We start from the raw sequence: 16887 nt of genomic DNA, 5'->3' as shown, positions 1-16887 counted from the left end.
GAATAAGTATTAATAAGTATTACATTATTATTGTAATATAATGTTCATAATGTAGCCTAATAATTATCTCAAAACGTAATAAAATCTTGAGCTCATAATAATTTTTACATTATGAGAAATTATTACATTATAAACATTTTATATTTTCATTATTGTAATAGCTTATAAAATATAAAAAATATTAGGATTTCCTTACAGTCAATTTTTAAAAATCTAAATCCATTCTTAAACTACCTGAGAAATGCAACAGATTTAAATATGCATGCAATTATTATTATTATTATTATTATTATTATTATTTTATGCGGGGTAAGTTGTAACACGCATGTTTTAACCCTTTCCACACATACCAGAATGACTAAACTTAGTAGTTGCCATATCAACATTATTTAGATAAAAAATAGCACCAAAATTAAAAAATCTCTGGAAGATATTACTGAACATGTATTTAACCATAGCAAAAGTACATTTCTTACTTAAGTTTAGTTTTCATCTCTGTTTTTTGTGTTTATTTAAAATAAGACAAATCCGATATTATTATAATCTTATATCTGTTATTTAACAGTTGAAATGGTTATTTAATGCTGATCTAACAGCAGAAGAAACGAGCCGCAGTTTACATCCCAGTTGTGCAGATGGGGTGTGTGTTAACACTGCGTTACAATGAGCCCCTATTAGAAATATGCCATTATATTCTATACTTTCATGAATTCTTTTGAGAAACCATGAGGGTGAATAATGACTGAGAGTTAATGTTCAGAAATTATTAATTATTATTATGTTTTGAACTATACTGTTTAGCTGTATTTAGCGATGTGTTTGTTGTCAAACTCAATTTTTTTTCTATTTTTAATGATTCAAAAATGCCATTATTTTATTTTAAAAAGTTAATAATTGTATTTTATTTTGTCTTGTATATTTTTTTGATTATATCAGGTAACATTTTAAGCTGTTATTTGGTCATGTTACAATGTACCCCACCTATGGGGCATGTTGTCACATTTCACTACCATTCTTTCGGGGTAAATCGAGAAAAAAGTATACACTGTATTAATGAAACAAAACCACATAATTGTACTAGATGTGTGTGCAATTAATGTGGGAAAAAATGAGTCATATGGAGCTTCTCAGTTCTTGTGTTTCTCTGATCATTTCTGCATGAACTCTCTTTTTTTTAAACATGTCTTAAACTCATCAATTGTCACAATAAACATTCACTTGAATTTTCCTAATCAAGCACATCAACTTTTTTTGCCTGTTAAACCCTTTTAGAGTAGCTATGTACATTTTCAGTTACAGCATAGATTACATGCTTTGAATCAGTCCTGATAATTATCATGTTCTCACGTGCTGCATTTCGTGACTCTTTCTGTCCTATACACATGAAAAGAAACTAATTTGCACTTTTGTTAACTCCATTACGACCATACGACGCAATTCACACAAAATGGCGGACATTAGTGAACCCCATGTGCTTCACTGAGCTCACATTACTCTTCACTGATTTGTTTAACCATTATAGGCAACGACACAATTCCTCTCTTTACAACACATTCTCCTCTCAATTCACAGTATAAACAGTAGCTACACAGTATAGCGATCTAAGTTCTCTGCATGAACTCTCACTAAAGTCATTCCACATTTCACTAACGTTACAGTCACGCGTCAAAATGCAGATTTATGAGCTCATCTACATGGGCACACCTCTACTGGTTGGAGCATCCAGTTTTCAAGAGCACAAAGATGGCAATGATTGTTTTGCAATGTAAACACACTGTATATGATATACATGTAAAGTGTAAATGCACATATCCCCATATCCATCACATCTCCTCTTATAGCTGGTGTGTGGTGAGTTCACTGGTGCCGTTGTACTGTGGCTGCTGTTGCTTCATCCAAGTGGACTGCACAATGGTTGAGGAGAGAGCCCTGATATGATTGTAAAGTGTTTTGGGTGTACAGCAGCACAGAGTAAAGCACTATATATAGGCCTAAATGCCTCATTCATATAGAGAAATAATAATAAAGATTGCCCGTTCTCTTTCCGTTTGCGCTTTTTTTCAAATATCTTAATTCAAACTCATTGATGCCAGCATATTAAATCTATATTTTATTTATTTTTTTATTTTCAAATAGTGCCTTATTTATTTTTGGAAAGTGCCTGGTAACAGTAGAGCTATTACAAACATTTTTCTTCATGTCCAATAGCAGTGAGTCAGTGAAGGACGATGGCATCTGCTCAGCAGCATTGTGACACACAAGATGAGCTGGAAGAAGACAAGCTGAAACACAATGAAGGTAATGAAGAAAAGAATTTCAGCAATTAGAGATTGACCAATAATTTGATATTTTAGCATTTCCGGCCCCACTTTATATTAGGTGGCCTTAACTACTATGTACTTACATCAAAAAATAAGTACAATGCACTTACTGTGTTCATATTGTATTGCAAAGCCCTTTTGCTGATATTGAGGTGGGATACGGGTAAAGTTAGGGACAGGTGTGGTGGTATGGGTAAGTTTAAGGGTAGGGTTAGGGACAGGTGTGGTGGTATGGGTAAGTTTAAGGGTAGGGTTAGGGACAGGTGTGGTGGTATGGGTAAGTTTAAGGGTAGGTCAGGGACAGGTGTGGTGGTATGGGTAAGTTTAAGGGTAGGGTTAGGGACAGGTGTGGTGGTATGGGTAAGTTTAAGGGTAGGGTTAGGGACAGGTGTGGTGGTATGGGTAAGTTTAAGGGTAGGGTTAGGGACAGGTGTGGTGGTAAGGGTAAGTTTAAGGGTAGGGTTAGGGACAGGTGTGGTGGTATGGTTAAGCTTAAGGGTAGGGTTAGGGACAGGTGTGGTGGTATGGGTCGGTTTAAGGGTAGGGTTAGGGACAGGTGTGGTGGTATGGGTAAGTTTAAGGGTAGGGTTAGGGACAGGTGTGGTGGTATGGGTAAGTTTAAGGGTAGGGTTAGGGACAGGTGTGGTGGTATGGTTAAGTTTAAGGGTAGGGTTAGGGACAGGTGTGGTGGTATGGGTAAGTTTAAGGGTAGGGTTAGGGACAGGTGTGGTGGTATGGGTCGGTTTAAGGGTAGGGTTAGGGACAGGTGTGGTGGTATGGGTCGGTTTAAGGGTAGGGTTAGGGACAGGTGTGGTGGTATGGGTAAGTTTAAGGGTAGGGTTAGGGACAGGTGTGGTGGTATGGGTAAGTTTAAGGGTAGGGTTAGGGACAGGTGTGGTGGTATGGTTAAGTTTAAGGGTAGGGTTAGGGACAGGTGTGGTGGTATGGGTAAGTTTAAGGGTAGGTTTAGGGATAGGTGTGATGGTATGGTTAAGTTTAAGGGTAGGGTTAGGGACAGGTGTGGTGTTATGGGTAAGTTTAAGGGTAGGGTTACGGACAGGTGTGGTGGTATGGTTAAGTTTAAGGGTAGGGTTAGGGACAGGTGTGGTGGTATGGGTCAGTTTAAGCGTAGGGTTAGGGACAGGTGTGGTGGTATGGGTCAGTTTAAGGGTAGGGTCAGGGACAGGTGTGGTGGTTGGGGTCAGTTTAAAAGTAGGGTTAGGGACAGGTGTAGTGGTATGGGTCAGTTTAAGGGTAGGGTTAGGGACAGGTGTGGTGGTATGGTTAAGTTTAAGGGTAGGGTTAGGGACAGGTGTGGTGGTATGGGTCAGTTTAAGGGTAGGGTTAGGGACAGGTGTGGTGGTATGGGTAAGTTTAAGGGTAGGGTTAGGGACAGGTGTGGTGGTATGGGTAAGTTTAAGGGTAGGGTTAGGGACAGGTGTGGTTGTATAGGTAAATTTAAGGGTAGGGTTAGGGACAGGTGTGGTGGTATGGGTAAGTTTAAGGGTACGGTTAGGGACAGGTATGGTGGTATGGTAAGTTTTAGGGTAGGGTTAGGGACAGGTGTGGTGGTATGGTTAAGTTTAAGGGTAGGTTTAGGGACAGGTGTGGTGGTATGGTTAAGTTTAAGGGTAGGGTTAGGGACAGGTGTGGTGCTATGGGTCAGTTTAAGCGTAGGGTTAGGGACAGGTGTGGTGGTATGGGTCAGTTTAAGGGTAGGGTTAGAGACAGGTGTGGTGATGGTATGGGTCAGTTTATGGGTAGGGTTAGGGACAGGTGTGGTGGTATGGGTCAGTTTAAGGGTAGGGTCAGGGACAGGTGTGGTGGTATGGGTAAGTTTAAGGGTAGGGTTAGGGACAGGTGTGGTGGTATGGTTAAGTACAGGTGTGGTGGTATGGGTCAGTTTAAGGGTAGGGTCAGGGACAGGTGTGGTGGTATGGGTCAGTTTAAGGGTAGGGTCAGGGACAGGTGTGGTGGTATGGGTCAGTTTAAGGGTAGGTCAGGGACAGGTGTGGTGGTATGGGTCAGTTTAAGGGTAGGGTCAGGGACAGGTGTGGTGGTATGGGTCAGTTTAAGGGTAGGGTCAGGGACAGGTGTGGTGTTATGGGTAAGTTTAAGGGTAGGGTTAGGGACAGGTGTGGTGGTATGGTTAAGTTTAAGGGTAGGGTTAGGGACAGGTGTGGTGGTATGGGTCAGTTTAAGGGTAGGGTTAGGGACAGGTGTGGTGGTATGGGTCAGTTTAAGGGTAGGGTCAGGGACAGGTGTGGTGGTATGGGTCAGTTTAAGGGTAGGGTCAGGGACAGGTGTGGTGGTATGGGTAAGTTTAAGGGTAGGGTTAGGGACAGGTGTGGTTGTATGGGTAAGTTTAAGGGTAGGGTTAGGGACAGGTTTGGTGGTATGGTTAAGTTTAAGAGTAAGGTTAGGTACAGGTGTGGTGGTATGGGTAAGTTTAAGGGTAGGGTTAGGGACAGGTGTGGTTGTATGGGTAAATTTAAGGGTAGGGTTAGGGACAGGTGTGGTGGTATGGGTAAGTTTAAGGGTAGGGTTAGGGACAGGTGTGGTGGTATGGTTAAGTACAGGTGTGGTGGTATGGGTCAGTTTAAGGGAAGGGTCAGGGACAGGTGTGGTGGTATGGGTCAGTTTAAGGGTAGGGTCAGGGACAGGTGTGGTGGTATGGGTCAGTTTAAGGGTAGGTCAGGGACAGGTGTGGTGGTATGGGTCAGTTTAAGGGTAGGGTCAGGGACAGGTGTGGTGGTATGGGTCAGTTTAAGGGTAGGGTCAAGGACAGGTGTGGTGTTATGGGTAAGTTTAAGGGTAGGGTTAGGGACAGGTGTGGTGGTATGGTTAAGTTTAAGGGTAGGGTTAGGGACAGGTGTGGTGGTATGGGTCAGTTTAAGGGTAGGGTTAGGGACAGGTGTGGTTGTATGGGTCAGTTTAAGGGTAGGGTCAGGGACAGGTGTGGTGGTATGGATCAGTTTAAGGGTAGGGTCAGGGACAGGTGTGGTGTTATGGGTAAGTTTAAGGGTAGGGTTAGGGACAGGTGTGGTGGTATGGTTAAGTTTAAGGGTAGGGTTAGGGACAGGTGTGGTGGTATGGGTCAGTTTAAGGGTAGGGTTAGGGACAGTTGTGGTGGTAAGGGTCAGTTTAAGGGTAGGGTTAGGGACAGGTGTGGTGGTATGGGTCAGTTTAAGGGTAGGGTCAGGGACAGGTGTGGTGGTAGGGGTCAGTTTAAGGGTAGGGTCAGGGACAGGTGTGGTGATATGGGTAAGTTTAAGGGTAGGGTTAGGGACAGGTGTGGTGGTATGGGTAAGTTTAAGGGTAGGGTTAGGGACAGGTGTGGTTGTATGGGTAAATTTAAGGGTAGGGTTAGGGACAGGTGTGGTGGTATGGGTAAGTTTAAGGGTAGGGTTAGGGACAGGTGTGGTGGTATGGTAAGTTTTAGGGTAGGGTTAGGGACAGGTGTGGTGGTATGGTTAAGTTTAAGGGTAGGTTTAGGGACAGGTGTGGTGGTATGGGTCAGTTTAAGGGTAGGGTCAGGGACCGGTGTGATGGTATGGGTAAGTTTAAGGGTAGGGTTAGGGACAGGTGTGGTTGTATGGGTAAATTTAAGGGTAGGGTTAGGGACAGGTGTGGTGGTATGGTTAAGTTTAAGGGTAGGGTTAGGGACAGGTGTGGTGGTATGGTTAAGTTTAAGGGTAGGGTTAGGGACAGGTGTGGTGGTGTGGGTAAGTTTAAGGGTAGGGTTAGGGACAGGTGTGGTGGTGTGGGTAAGTTTAAGGGTAGGGTTAGGGACAGGTGTGGTGGTATGGGTAAGTTTAAGGGTAGGGTTAGGGACAGGTGTGGTGGTATGGGTCAGTTTAAGGGTAGGGTTAGGGACCGGTGTGGTGGTAAGGGTCAGTTTAAGGGTAGGGTTTGGGACAGGTGTGGTGGTATGGGTCAGTTTAAGGGTAGGGTTAGGGACAGGTGTGGTGGTATGGGTCAGTTTAAGGGTAGGGTCAGGGACAGGTGTGGTGGTTGGGGTCAGTTTAAAAGTAGGGTTAGGGACAGGTGTAGTGGTATGGGTCAGTTTAAGGGTAGGGTTAGGGACAGGTGTGGTGGTATGGGTTAGTTTAAGGGTAGGGTCAGGGACAGGTGTGGTGGTATGGGTGAGTTTAAGGGTAGGGTTAGGGACAGGTGTGGTGGTATGGTTAAGTACAGGTGTGGTGGTATGGGTCAGTTTAAGGGTAGGGTCAGGGACAGGTGTGGTGGTATGGGTCAGTTTAAGGGTAGGGTTAGGGACAGGTGTGGTGGTATGGGTCAGTTTAAGGGTAGGGTCAGGGACAGGTGTGGTGGTATGGGTCAGTTTAAGGGTAGGGTCAGGGACAGGTGTGGTGGTATGGGTCAGTTTAAGGGTAGGGTTAGGGACAGGTGTGGTGGTATGGGTAAGTTTAAGGGTAGGGTTAGGGACAGGTGTGGTGGTATGGGTAAGTTTAAGGGTAGGATTAGGGACAGGTGTGGTGGTATGGTTAAGTTTAAGGGTAGGGTTAGGGACAGGTGTGGTGGTATGGTTAAGTTTAAGGGTAGGGTTAGGGACAGGTGTGGTGCTATGGGTCAGTTTAAGCGTAGGGTTAGGGACAGGTGTGGTGGTATGGGTCAGTTTAAGGGTAGGGTTAGAGACAGGTGTGGTGGTGGTATGGGTCAGTTTATGGGTAGGGTTAGGGACAGGTGTGGTGGTATGGGTCAGTTTAAGGGTAGGGTCAGGGACAGGTGTGGTGGTATGGGTAAGTTTAAGGGTAGGGTTAGGGACAGGTGTGGTGGTATGGGTCAGTTTAAGGGTAGGTCAGGGACAGGTGTGGTGGTATGGGTCAGTTTAAGGGTAGGGTCAGGGACAGGTGTGGTGGTATGGGTCAGTTTAAGGGTAGGGTCAGGGACAGGTGTGGTGTTATGGGTAAGTTTAAGGGTAGGGTTAGGGACAGGTGTGGTGGTATGGTTAAGTTTAAGGGTAGGGTTAGGGACAGGTGTGGTGGTATGGGTCAGTTTAAGGGTAGGGTTAGGGACAGGTTTGGTGTATGGGTCAGTTTAAGGGTAGGGTCAGGGACAGGTGTGGTGGTATGGGTCAGTTTAAGGGTAGGGTCAGGGACAGGTGTGGTGGTATGGGTAAGTTTAAGGGTAGGGTTAGGGACAGGTGTGGTTGTATGGGTAAGTTTAAGGGTAGGGTTAGGGACAGGTTTGGTGGTATGGTTAATTTTAAGAGTAGGGTTAGGTACAGGTGTGGTGGTATGGGTAAGTTTAAGGGTAGGGTTAGGGACAGGTGTGGTTGTATGGGTAAATTTAAGGGTAGGGTTAGGGACAGGTGTGGTGGTATGGGTAAGTTTAAGGGTAGGGTTAGGGACAGGTGTGGTGGTATGGTTAAGTACAGGTGTGGTGGTATGGGTCAGTTTAAGGGAAGGGTCAGGGACAGGTGTGGTGGTATGGGTCAGTTTAAGGGTAGGGTCAGGGACAGGTGTGGTGGTATGGGTCAGTTTAAGGGTAGGTCAGGGACAGGTGTGGTGGTATGGGTCAGTTTAAGGGTAGGGTCAGGGACAGGTGTGGTGATATGGGTCAGTTTAAGGGTAGGGTCAAGGACAGGTGTGGTGTTATGGGTAAGTTTAAGGGTAGGGTTAGGGACAGGTGTGGTGGTATGGTTAACTTTAAGGGTAGGGTTAGGGACAGGTGTGGTGGTATGGGTCAGTTTAAGGGTAGGGTCAGGGACAGGTGTGGTGTTATGGGTAAGTTTAAGGGTAGGGTTAGGGACAGGTGTGGTGGTATGGTTAAGTTTAAGGGTAGGGTTAGGGACAGGTGTGGTGGTATGGGTCAGTTTAAGGGTAGGGTTAGGGACAGGTGTGGTGGTAAGGGTCAGTTTAAGGGTAGGGTCAGGGACAGGTGTGGTGTTATGGGTAAGTTTAAGGGTAGGGTTAGGGACAGGTGTGGTGGTATGGTTAAGTTTAAGGGTAGGGTTAGGGACAGGTGTGGTGGTATGGGTCAGTTTAAGGGTAGGGTTAGGGACAGGTGTGGTGGTAAGGGTCAGTTTAAGGGTAGGGTTAGGGACAGGTGTGGTGGTATGGGTCAGTTTAAGGGGAGGGTCAGGGACAGGTGTGGTGGTATGGGTCAGTTTAAGGGTAGGGTCAGGGACAGGTGTGGTGGTATGGGTCAGTTTAAGGGTAGGGTCAGGGACAGGTGTGGTGTTATGGGTAAGTTTAAGGGTAGGGTTAGGGACAGGTGTGGTGGTATGGTTAAGTTTAAGGGTAGGGTTAGGGACAGGTGTGGTGGTATGGGTCAGTTTAAGGGTAGGGTTAGGGACAGGTGTGGTGGTAAGGGCCAGTTTAAGGGTAGGGTTAGGGACAGGTGTGGTGGTATGGGTCAGTTTAAGGGTAGGGTCAGGGACAGGTGTGGTGGTATGGGTCAGTTTAAGGGTAGGGTCAGGGACAGGTTTGGTGGTATGGGTAAGTTTAAGGGTAGGGTTAGGGACAGGTGTGGTGGTATGGGTAAGTTTAAGGGTAGGGTTAGGGACAGGTGTGGTGGTATGGGTAAGTTTAAGGGTAGGGCTAGGGACAGGTTTGGTGGTATGGTAAGTTTTAGGGTAGGGTTAAGGACAGGTGTGGTGGTATGGTTAAGTTTAAGGGTAGGGTTAGGGACAGGTGTGGTGGTATGGGTCAGTTTAAGGGTAGGGTCAGGGACCGGTGTGGTGGTATGGTTAAGTTTAAGGGTAGGGTTAGGGACAGGTGTGGTTGTATGGGTAAATTTAAGGGTAGGGTTAGGGACAGGTGTGGTGGTATGGTTAAGTTTAAGGGTAGGGTTAGGGACAGGTGTGGTGGTATGGTTAAGTTTAAGGGTAGGGTTAGGGACAGGTGTGGTGGTGTGGGTAAGTTTAAGGGTAGGGTTGGGGACAGGTGTGGTGGTATGGTTAAGTACAGGTGTGGTGGTATGGGTCAGTTTAAGGGTAGGGTCAGGGACAGGTGTGGTGGTATGGGTCAGTTTAAGGGTAGGGTCAGGGACAGGTGTGGTGGTATGGGTCAGTTTAAGGGTAGGTCAGGGACAGGTGTGGTGGTATGGGTCAGTTTAAGGGTAGGGTCAGGGACAGGTGTGGTGGTATGGGTCAGTTTAAGGGTAGGGTCAGGGACAGGTGTGGTGTTATGGGTAAGTTTAAGGGTAGGGTTAGGGACAGGTGTGGTGGTATGGTTAAGTTTAAGGGTAGGGTTAGGGACAGGTGTGGTGGTATGGGTCAGTTTAAGGGTAGGGTTAGGGACAGGTGTGGTGGTATGGGTCAGTTTAAGGGTAGGGTCAGGGACAGGTGTGGTGGTATGGGTCAGTTTAAGGGTAGGGTCAGGGACAGGTGTGGTGGTATGGGTAAGTTTAAGGGTAGGGTTAGGGACAGGTGTGGTTGTATGGGTAAGTTTAAGGGTAGGGTTAGGGACAGGTTTGGTGGTATGGTTAAGTTTAAGAGTAGGGTTAGGTACAGGTGTGGTGGTATGGGTAAGTTTAAGGGTAGGGTTAGGGACAGGTGTGGTTGTATGGGTAAATTTAAGGGTAGGGTTAGGGACAGGTGTGGTGGTATGGGTAAGTTTAAGGGTAGGGTTAGGGACAGGTGTGGTGGTATGGTTAAGTACAGGTGTGGTGGTATGGGTCAGTTTAAGGGAAGGGTCAGGGACAGGTGTGGTGGTATGGGTCAGTTTAAGGGTAGGGTCAGGGACAGGTGTGGTGGTATGGGTCAGTTTAAGGGTAGGTCAGGGACAGGTGTGGTGGTATGGGTCAGTTTAAGGGTAGGGTCAGGGACAGGTGTGGTGGTATGGGTCAGTTTAAGGGTAGGGTTAGGGACAGGTGTGGTGGTATGGTTAAGTTTAAGGGTAGGGTTAGGGACAGGTGTGGTGGTATGGGTCAGTTTAAGGGTAGGGTCAGGGACAGGTGTGGTGTTATGGGTAAGTTTAAGGGTAGGGTTAGGGACAGGTGTGGTGGTATGGTTAAGTTTAAGGGTAGGGTTAGGGACAGGTGTGGTGGTATGGGTCAGTTTAAGGGTAGGGTTAGGGACAGGTGTGGTGGTAAGGGTCAGTTTAAGGGTAGGGTCAGGGACAGGTGTGGTGTTATGGGTAAGTTTAAGGGTAGGGTTAGGGACAGGTGTGGTGGTATGGTTAAGTCTAAGGGTAGGGTTAGGGACAGGTGTGGTGGTATGGGTCAGTTTAAGGGTAGGGTTAGGGACAGGTGTGGTGGTAAGGGTCAGTTTAAGGGTAGGGTTAGGGACAGGTGTGGTGGTATGGGTCAGTTTAAGGGTAGGGTCAGGGACAGGTGTGGTGGTATGGGTCAGTTTAAGGGTAGGGTCAGGGACAGGTGTGGTGGTATGGGTCAGTTTAAGGGTAGGGTCAGGGACAGGTGTGGTGTTATGGGTAAGTTTAAGGGTAGGGTTAGGGACAGGTGTGGTGGTATGGTTAAGTTTAAGGGTAGGGTTAGGGACAGGTGTGGTGGTATGGGTCAGTTTAAGGGTAGGGTTAGGGACAGGTGTGGTGGTAAGGGCCAGTTTAAGGGTAGGGTTAGGGACAGGTGTGGTGGTATGGGTCAGTTTAAGGGTAGGGTCAGGGACAGGTGTGGTGGTATGGGTCAGTTTAAGGGTAGGGTCAGGGACAGGTTTGGTGGTATGGGTAAGTTTAAGGGTAGGGTTAGGGACAGGTGTGGTGGTATGGGTAAGTTTAAGGGTAGGGTTAGGGACAGGTGTGGTTGTATGGGTAAATTTAAGGGTAGGGTTAGGGACAGGTGTGGTGGTATGGGTAAGTTTAAGGGTAGGGCTAGGGACAGGTGTGGTGGTATGGTAAGTTTTAGGGTAGGGTTAGGGACAGGTGTGGTGGTATGGTTAAGTTTAAGGGTAGGGTTAGGGACAGGTGTGGTGGTATGGGTCAGTTTAAGGGTAGGGTCAGGGACCGGTGTGGTGGTATGGTTAAGTTTAAGGGTAGGGTTAGGGACAGGTGTGGTTGTATGGGTAAATTTAAGGGTAGGGTTAGGGACAGGTGTGGTGGTATGGTTAAGTTTAAGGGTAGGGTTAGGGACAGGTGTGGTGGTATGGTTAAGTTTAAGGGTAGGGTTAGGGACAGGTGTGGTGGTGTGGGTAAGTTTAAGGGTAGGGTTGGGGACAGGTGTGGTGGTGTGGGTAAGTTTAAGGGTAGGGTTAGGGACAGGTGTGGTGGTATGGGTAAGTTTAAGGGTAGGGTTAGGGACAGGTGTGGTGGTATGGGTCAGTTTAAGGGTAGGGTTAGGGACCGGTGTGGTGGTAAGGGTCAGTTTAAGGGTAGGGTTAGGGACAGGTGTGGTGGTATGGGTCAGTTTAAGGGTAGGGTTAGGGACAGGTGTGGTGGTATGGGTCAGTTTAAGGGTAGGGTCAGGGACAGGTGTGGTGGTTGGGGTCAGTTTAAAAGTAGGGTTAGGGACAGGTGTAGTGGTATGGGTCAGTTTAAGGGTAGGGTTAGGGACAGGTGTGGTGGTATGGTTAAGTTTAAGGGTAGGGTTAGGGACAGGTGTGGTGGTATGTGTCAGTTTAAGGGTAGGGTTAGGGACAGGTGTGGTGGTATGGGTAAGTTTAAGGGTAGGGTTAGGGACAGGTGTGGTGGTATGGGTAAGTTTAAGGGTAGGGTTAGGGACAGGTGTGGTTGTATAGGTAAATTTAAGGGTAGGGTTAGGGACAGGTGTGGTGGTATGGGTAAGTTTAAGGGTACGGTTAGGGACAGGTGTGGTGGTATGGTAAGTTTTAGGGTAGGGTTAGGGACAGGTGTGGTGGTATGGTTAAGTTTAAGGGTAGGTTTAGGGACAGGTGTGGTGGTATGGGTCAGTTTAAGGGTAGGGTCAGGGACCGGTGTGGTGGTATGGGTAAGTTTAAGGGTAGGGTTAGGGACAGGTGTGGTGGTATGGGTAAATTTAAGGGTAGGGTTAGGGACAGGTGTGGTGGTATGGTTAAGTTTAAGGGTAGGGTTAGGGACAGTTGTGGTGGTATGGTTAAGTTTAAGGGTAGGGTTAGGGACAGGTGTGGTGGTGTGGGGAAGTTTAAGGGTAGGGTTAGGGACAGGTGTGGTGGTGTGGGTAAGTTTAAGGCTAGGGTTAGGGACAGGTGTGGTGGTATGGGTAAGTTTAAGGGTAGGGTTAGGGACAGGTGTGGTGGTATGGGTCAGTTTAAGGGTAGGGTTAGGGACCGGTGTGGTGGTAAGGGTCAGTTTAAGGGTAGGGTTTGGGACAGGTGTGGTGGTATGGGTCAGTTTAAGGGTAGGGTTAGGGACAGGTGTGGTGGTATGGGTCAGTTTAAGGGTAGGGTCAGGGACAGGTGTGGTGGTTGGGGTCAGTTTAAAAGTAGGGTTAGGGACAGGTGTAGTGGTATGGGTCAGTTTAAGGGTAGGGTTAGGGACAGGTGTGGTGGTATGGGTTAGTTTAAGGGTAGGGTCAGGGACAGGTGTGGTGGTATGGGTAAGTTTAAGGGTAGGGTTAGGGACAGGTGTGGTGGTATGGTTAAGTACAGGTGTGGTGGTATGGGTCAGTTTAAGGGTAGGGTCAGGGACAGGTGTGGTGGTATGGGTCAGTTTAAGGGTAGGGTTAGGGACAGGTGTGGTGGTATGGGTCAGTTTAAGGGTAGGGTCAGGGACAGGTGTGGTTGTATGGGTCAGTTTAAGGGTAGGGTCAGGGACAGGTGTGGTGGTATGGGTCAGTTTAAGGGTAGGGTTAGGGACAGGTGTGGTGGTATGGGTAAGTTTAAGGGTAGGGTTAGGGACAGGTGTGGTGGTATGGGTAAGTTTAAGGGTAGGATTAGGGACAGGTGTGGTGGTATGGTTAAGTTTAAGGGTAGGGTTAGGGACAGGTGTGGTGTTATGGGTAAGTTTAAGGGTAGGGTTAGGGACAGGTGTGGTGGTATGGTTAAGTTTAAGGGTAGGGTTAGGGACAGGTGTGGTGATATGGGTCAGTTTAAGGGTAGGGTTAGGGACAGGTGTGGTGGTAAGGGTCAGTTTAAGGGTAGGGTTAGGGAAAGGTGTGGTGGTATGGGTAAGTTTAAGGGTAGGGTTAGGGACAGGTGTGGTGGTATGGGTCAGTTTAAGGGTAGGGTTAGGGACAGGTGTGGTGGTATGGGTAAGTTTAAGGGTAGGGTTAGGGACAGGTGTGGTGGTATGGGTCAGTTTAAGGGTAGGGTTAGGGACAGGTGTGGTGGTATGGGTAAGTTTAAGGGTAGGGTTAGGGACAGGTGTGGTGGTATGGGTCAGTTTAAGGGTAGGGTTAGGGACAGGTGTGGTGGTATGGGTAAGTTTAAGGGTAGGGTTAGGGAAAGGTATGGTGGTATGGGTAAGTTTAAGGGTAGGGTTAGGTGTAAGGGAAGGTTTAGCAGTGTAATTACAAATGTAACTACAGAAATTAATTACAGATATAATTACATGCAGGTATTTAAAAAAATTTTTTTTAAATGTTTGCAATGTATCAAATGATTAATTAAAATGTTAGTACATAGTAGTTAAGGCCACCTAATATAAAGTGGGTCCGCATTTCCCATAATTGAGTATCAGTCTAGTAATATCGGATTCACCGATAAATGGCCATCTAATAGGCAGTTTTGAGACCGCCATTAAAGCAAAGCATCTGAGGGGAGATGAGTCAACAATGGTGTTCAAGGGTAAAAAAAGTGACATCCCTTTTATTTTTATTAAACTTATTTTTATTAAATTATTAAACAGCCATTAATGCACAAATTAGATATGTTACATAAATGCTTGATATGTAGTTTAAACTTTGCACTAAAACATAGACAAACTCACAGAGTCACATAATCCATCAAGTCATGTCCCAACTTTACATTAATTAAATAAAACAGCCATGAATGAGTGCATGTTGGAAATAAAAGCGCTGAATTTAATTTTCTCTCTCTGTTGTCTTTTCTCATCATTAGTCTTGTGAAGTCGCGCATAGTGCCGACTGATGCTCAGGAAATGCTTCAGCATGGCTGCCGTATGCAGCTTTTAACAAGATCCACTCATTTAAATTACAGCTCTGTGGAAAATAATTATCATCTCCGCAAGAAAAGTTATGTGTAAACGCATAGGCTTGATAAAAACATGCTCTGTCAGCAGGTATAGAGACAGACAAAAACATTATTAATAAATCTGATAACATGCCAGATGAGATGGAATCACTCATTGTGATGATGTATTCGCTGTTTTGTACATTTTTCTGACAATGTTTGCATATTCCTGCGTGATCCATTCTCTTTACTAGCCTATCAAACATTAAGTAAACTTGTTTAAAACTGTAGTTTAAAACGAATGCTTATATTTATTCTTATATTAATGGGGAGTTGATAGATGTGTTTTGTTTTGTTTGCTTTGAGGGAGTGAAACAGCAGAAATTACAGTAGCCTATTTAATAAGTGTTAAATAAAGCGTCTCAGGTTACTTGATTGTAACCCTGTTCCCTGAAAAAGCTGGAACGAGATGCTTCACTTGATTTTGAGCGCTATGGGGAAAAATGTCTTCAAAATGTTCAGAGGCTATAAATAGACATGTGACAGGTGCACTCATCAGGTCTTTTTGTCTGAAGAATGTCCTGGACACGCCCTCAGTGCAGGAATGAAGCACAGCATCTGACTTACGCCACTGGCTATTGCGGTGGACGTAAACCTGAAGAGCACGAACTGGACACAGTAATTGGAGTTTTTCCTGCTCTGGCGACGTGAACGGCGGAGGACAGAAGGCTTCAAAGACAACCAGATGTATGGTCGAAAACAGGACTTTTGGAAGATAGTCAGGGTGAAGGTGCAAAATAGCCTTAGAGAGATTTAACCTGCGAGTGTCTCTTCAACCTGGGGCATCATCGTATAACCTTGTGCCTTCGCACCCATGATAATCAAATAAATTCACGTATTAGGCACGAAGACACGAGAAGAATAGGGTTAATTCCAAGATTTAGATAGCTCTGTGTGTAAATCTGGAAAGAAGGGAAGGGATTGCCTCTCTGATGCCTCCCCCTGGCCAACCAACATAAATCTGTTGTCTAATTTTCATTGTCTCTTGTTCCTGTGGCTAGTCTAACTGAAGACTGTCCACAGCACGAGTGACCACCTCGAGTAACTCATCATATTTTTTTTCCGATGAGTGCTCAGAGGCAGTACACTCAGTATCCCTGTCAACAAGAGAACCAGCGTCCCCAGCCCGGTCTGAAGAAGTGCCTAAATGCACTCTAGAAGCAGACTGAAGGACCTCTCGATCTGGTGAACGAGCAAGAGAAAGGGATGGACCCGTCTCTTGCTCATCATGCAGATCGACACGCTAGTCCCATGACATAGAGGACGCACATGCTCGTTCTTCCTGCAGTAATGCGAGCCTGGAGCGGAGCGCTTTAACAGAAAAAATCTCACAGTGCTCACACTGCGTTCTCAAGGGCTGCCATGGCATGACGTTTCCCCAGACACAAAATGCAGTAATCATGCGGGTCTTTTCGTTGAGAGAGAGAAAGAGAAAGAGAGCATGAAAACGCTTGATCCTGCCTGGCAAAACTAACCCCTAACAAAGGGAAAGTTAGAGAAGAAAGTTTGTTCAGCACACACAGTCACAATATAGGTCTGAAGACAAAAAGACCTGATGAGCGCTTGTCTGGCTATCACCAGATCCACTTTAATCTTTAAAGAGTGAACATTGGTCTGGGGCGTCTGCTCCGTATTTTCTCCTGCACAAGAGGCGTGATCAACGGGAATAGTTCAAATGACTCTGTACGCAATTGGAAAGTCCTTCAACCAATCAGACCAACGATCCATCGTGTCTCTCTCCGTCATTGTGTTAAACTCGCCAATAGCGCGCCAGGTGGATAAGCTGTTTTGTGATTGTTTCTCGCAAATTTGTAACAGAAGCAGGACAGAAATATGTCCAGATTTCCAGCCTGAGCTGTAGGGCGAAATCAAATCGGCTGGGTTTACCCAGTCTAGATGAGTGCACCTGTCACGCATCTATTTATAACCTCTGATGTGACCATTACAATGACGTCATCATCGGAGGTTATTTAAGCCAAATTCCTTGGTGTGTTTACCACTCAAGCGAAGACTTGTTTCCCCATAGCGCTTAAAATCAAGCGCAGCATTAAATGTAGCTTTTGAAAGAGAACAGTTTGTTCAATTCAGTGTTGTTGTTATAATTGTCAAAAACAGAAATTAACCAGTAAATACATATAGCTTCAGTATATCGGTTATCAGGCACATAAACATGCAAATAATTGGTATTGTCATCAGTTATAAAAATTTAGGGAATGTCAGTAATCTCTGTCTCTATTCCAGTCCAGGTGAGCAGCAGTGCTTACACTGGAGTCAGTGTTAATGCTCAGACGGGAGCATCTGTAAATGCTACTGTACTTGCTGGAAACACCATCAAAGGCCCAGTGACCATCAACTACAACACTGCAGGAAACGGTACTATCACTATAGCTGTGCTCACTGAGACACACTGCTTAGTAGCAGTCGGTTAGTAGCTTGATAAGTGAAATAATGCTCAGTGATTGTGAACCCTTTTCCAGTAACGGTTCATGTAAGAATTAGATTAGCAAGATTGCTTTTCAC

The 16887-nt window shown here is 46.0% G+C and overlaps 1 protein-coding gene across 1 annotated transcript in view; it reads left to right on the top strand.

Moving 5' to 3' along the window:
- Nucleotides 1–14902: 14902 nt before the first annotated feature.
- LOC307142568 (NACHT, LRR and PYD domains-containing protein 3-like) overlaps nucleotides 14903–16887 on the top strand; it is a 31330-nt gene continuing 29345 nt past the window's right edge. Inside the window, exon 1 of the mRNA XM_079843539.1 lies at nucleotides 14903–16740. Coding sequence (XP_079699665.1) covers nucleotides 16581–16740 — 160 coding nt within the window. The 5' untranslated portion in view covers nucleotides 14903–16580. The remainder of the gene's footprint in view (nucleotides 16741–16887) is intronic.

Source organism: Gobio gobio (genome assembly GCF_949357685.1).
Source record: "Gobio gobio genome assembly, chromosome: 18".
NCBI lineage: Eukaryota > Metazoa > Chordata > Actinopteri > Cypriniformes > Gobionidae > Gobio > Gobio gobio.
This window is presented reverse-complemented; position numbering and strand designations above follow the sequence as displayed.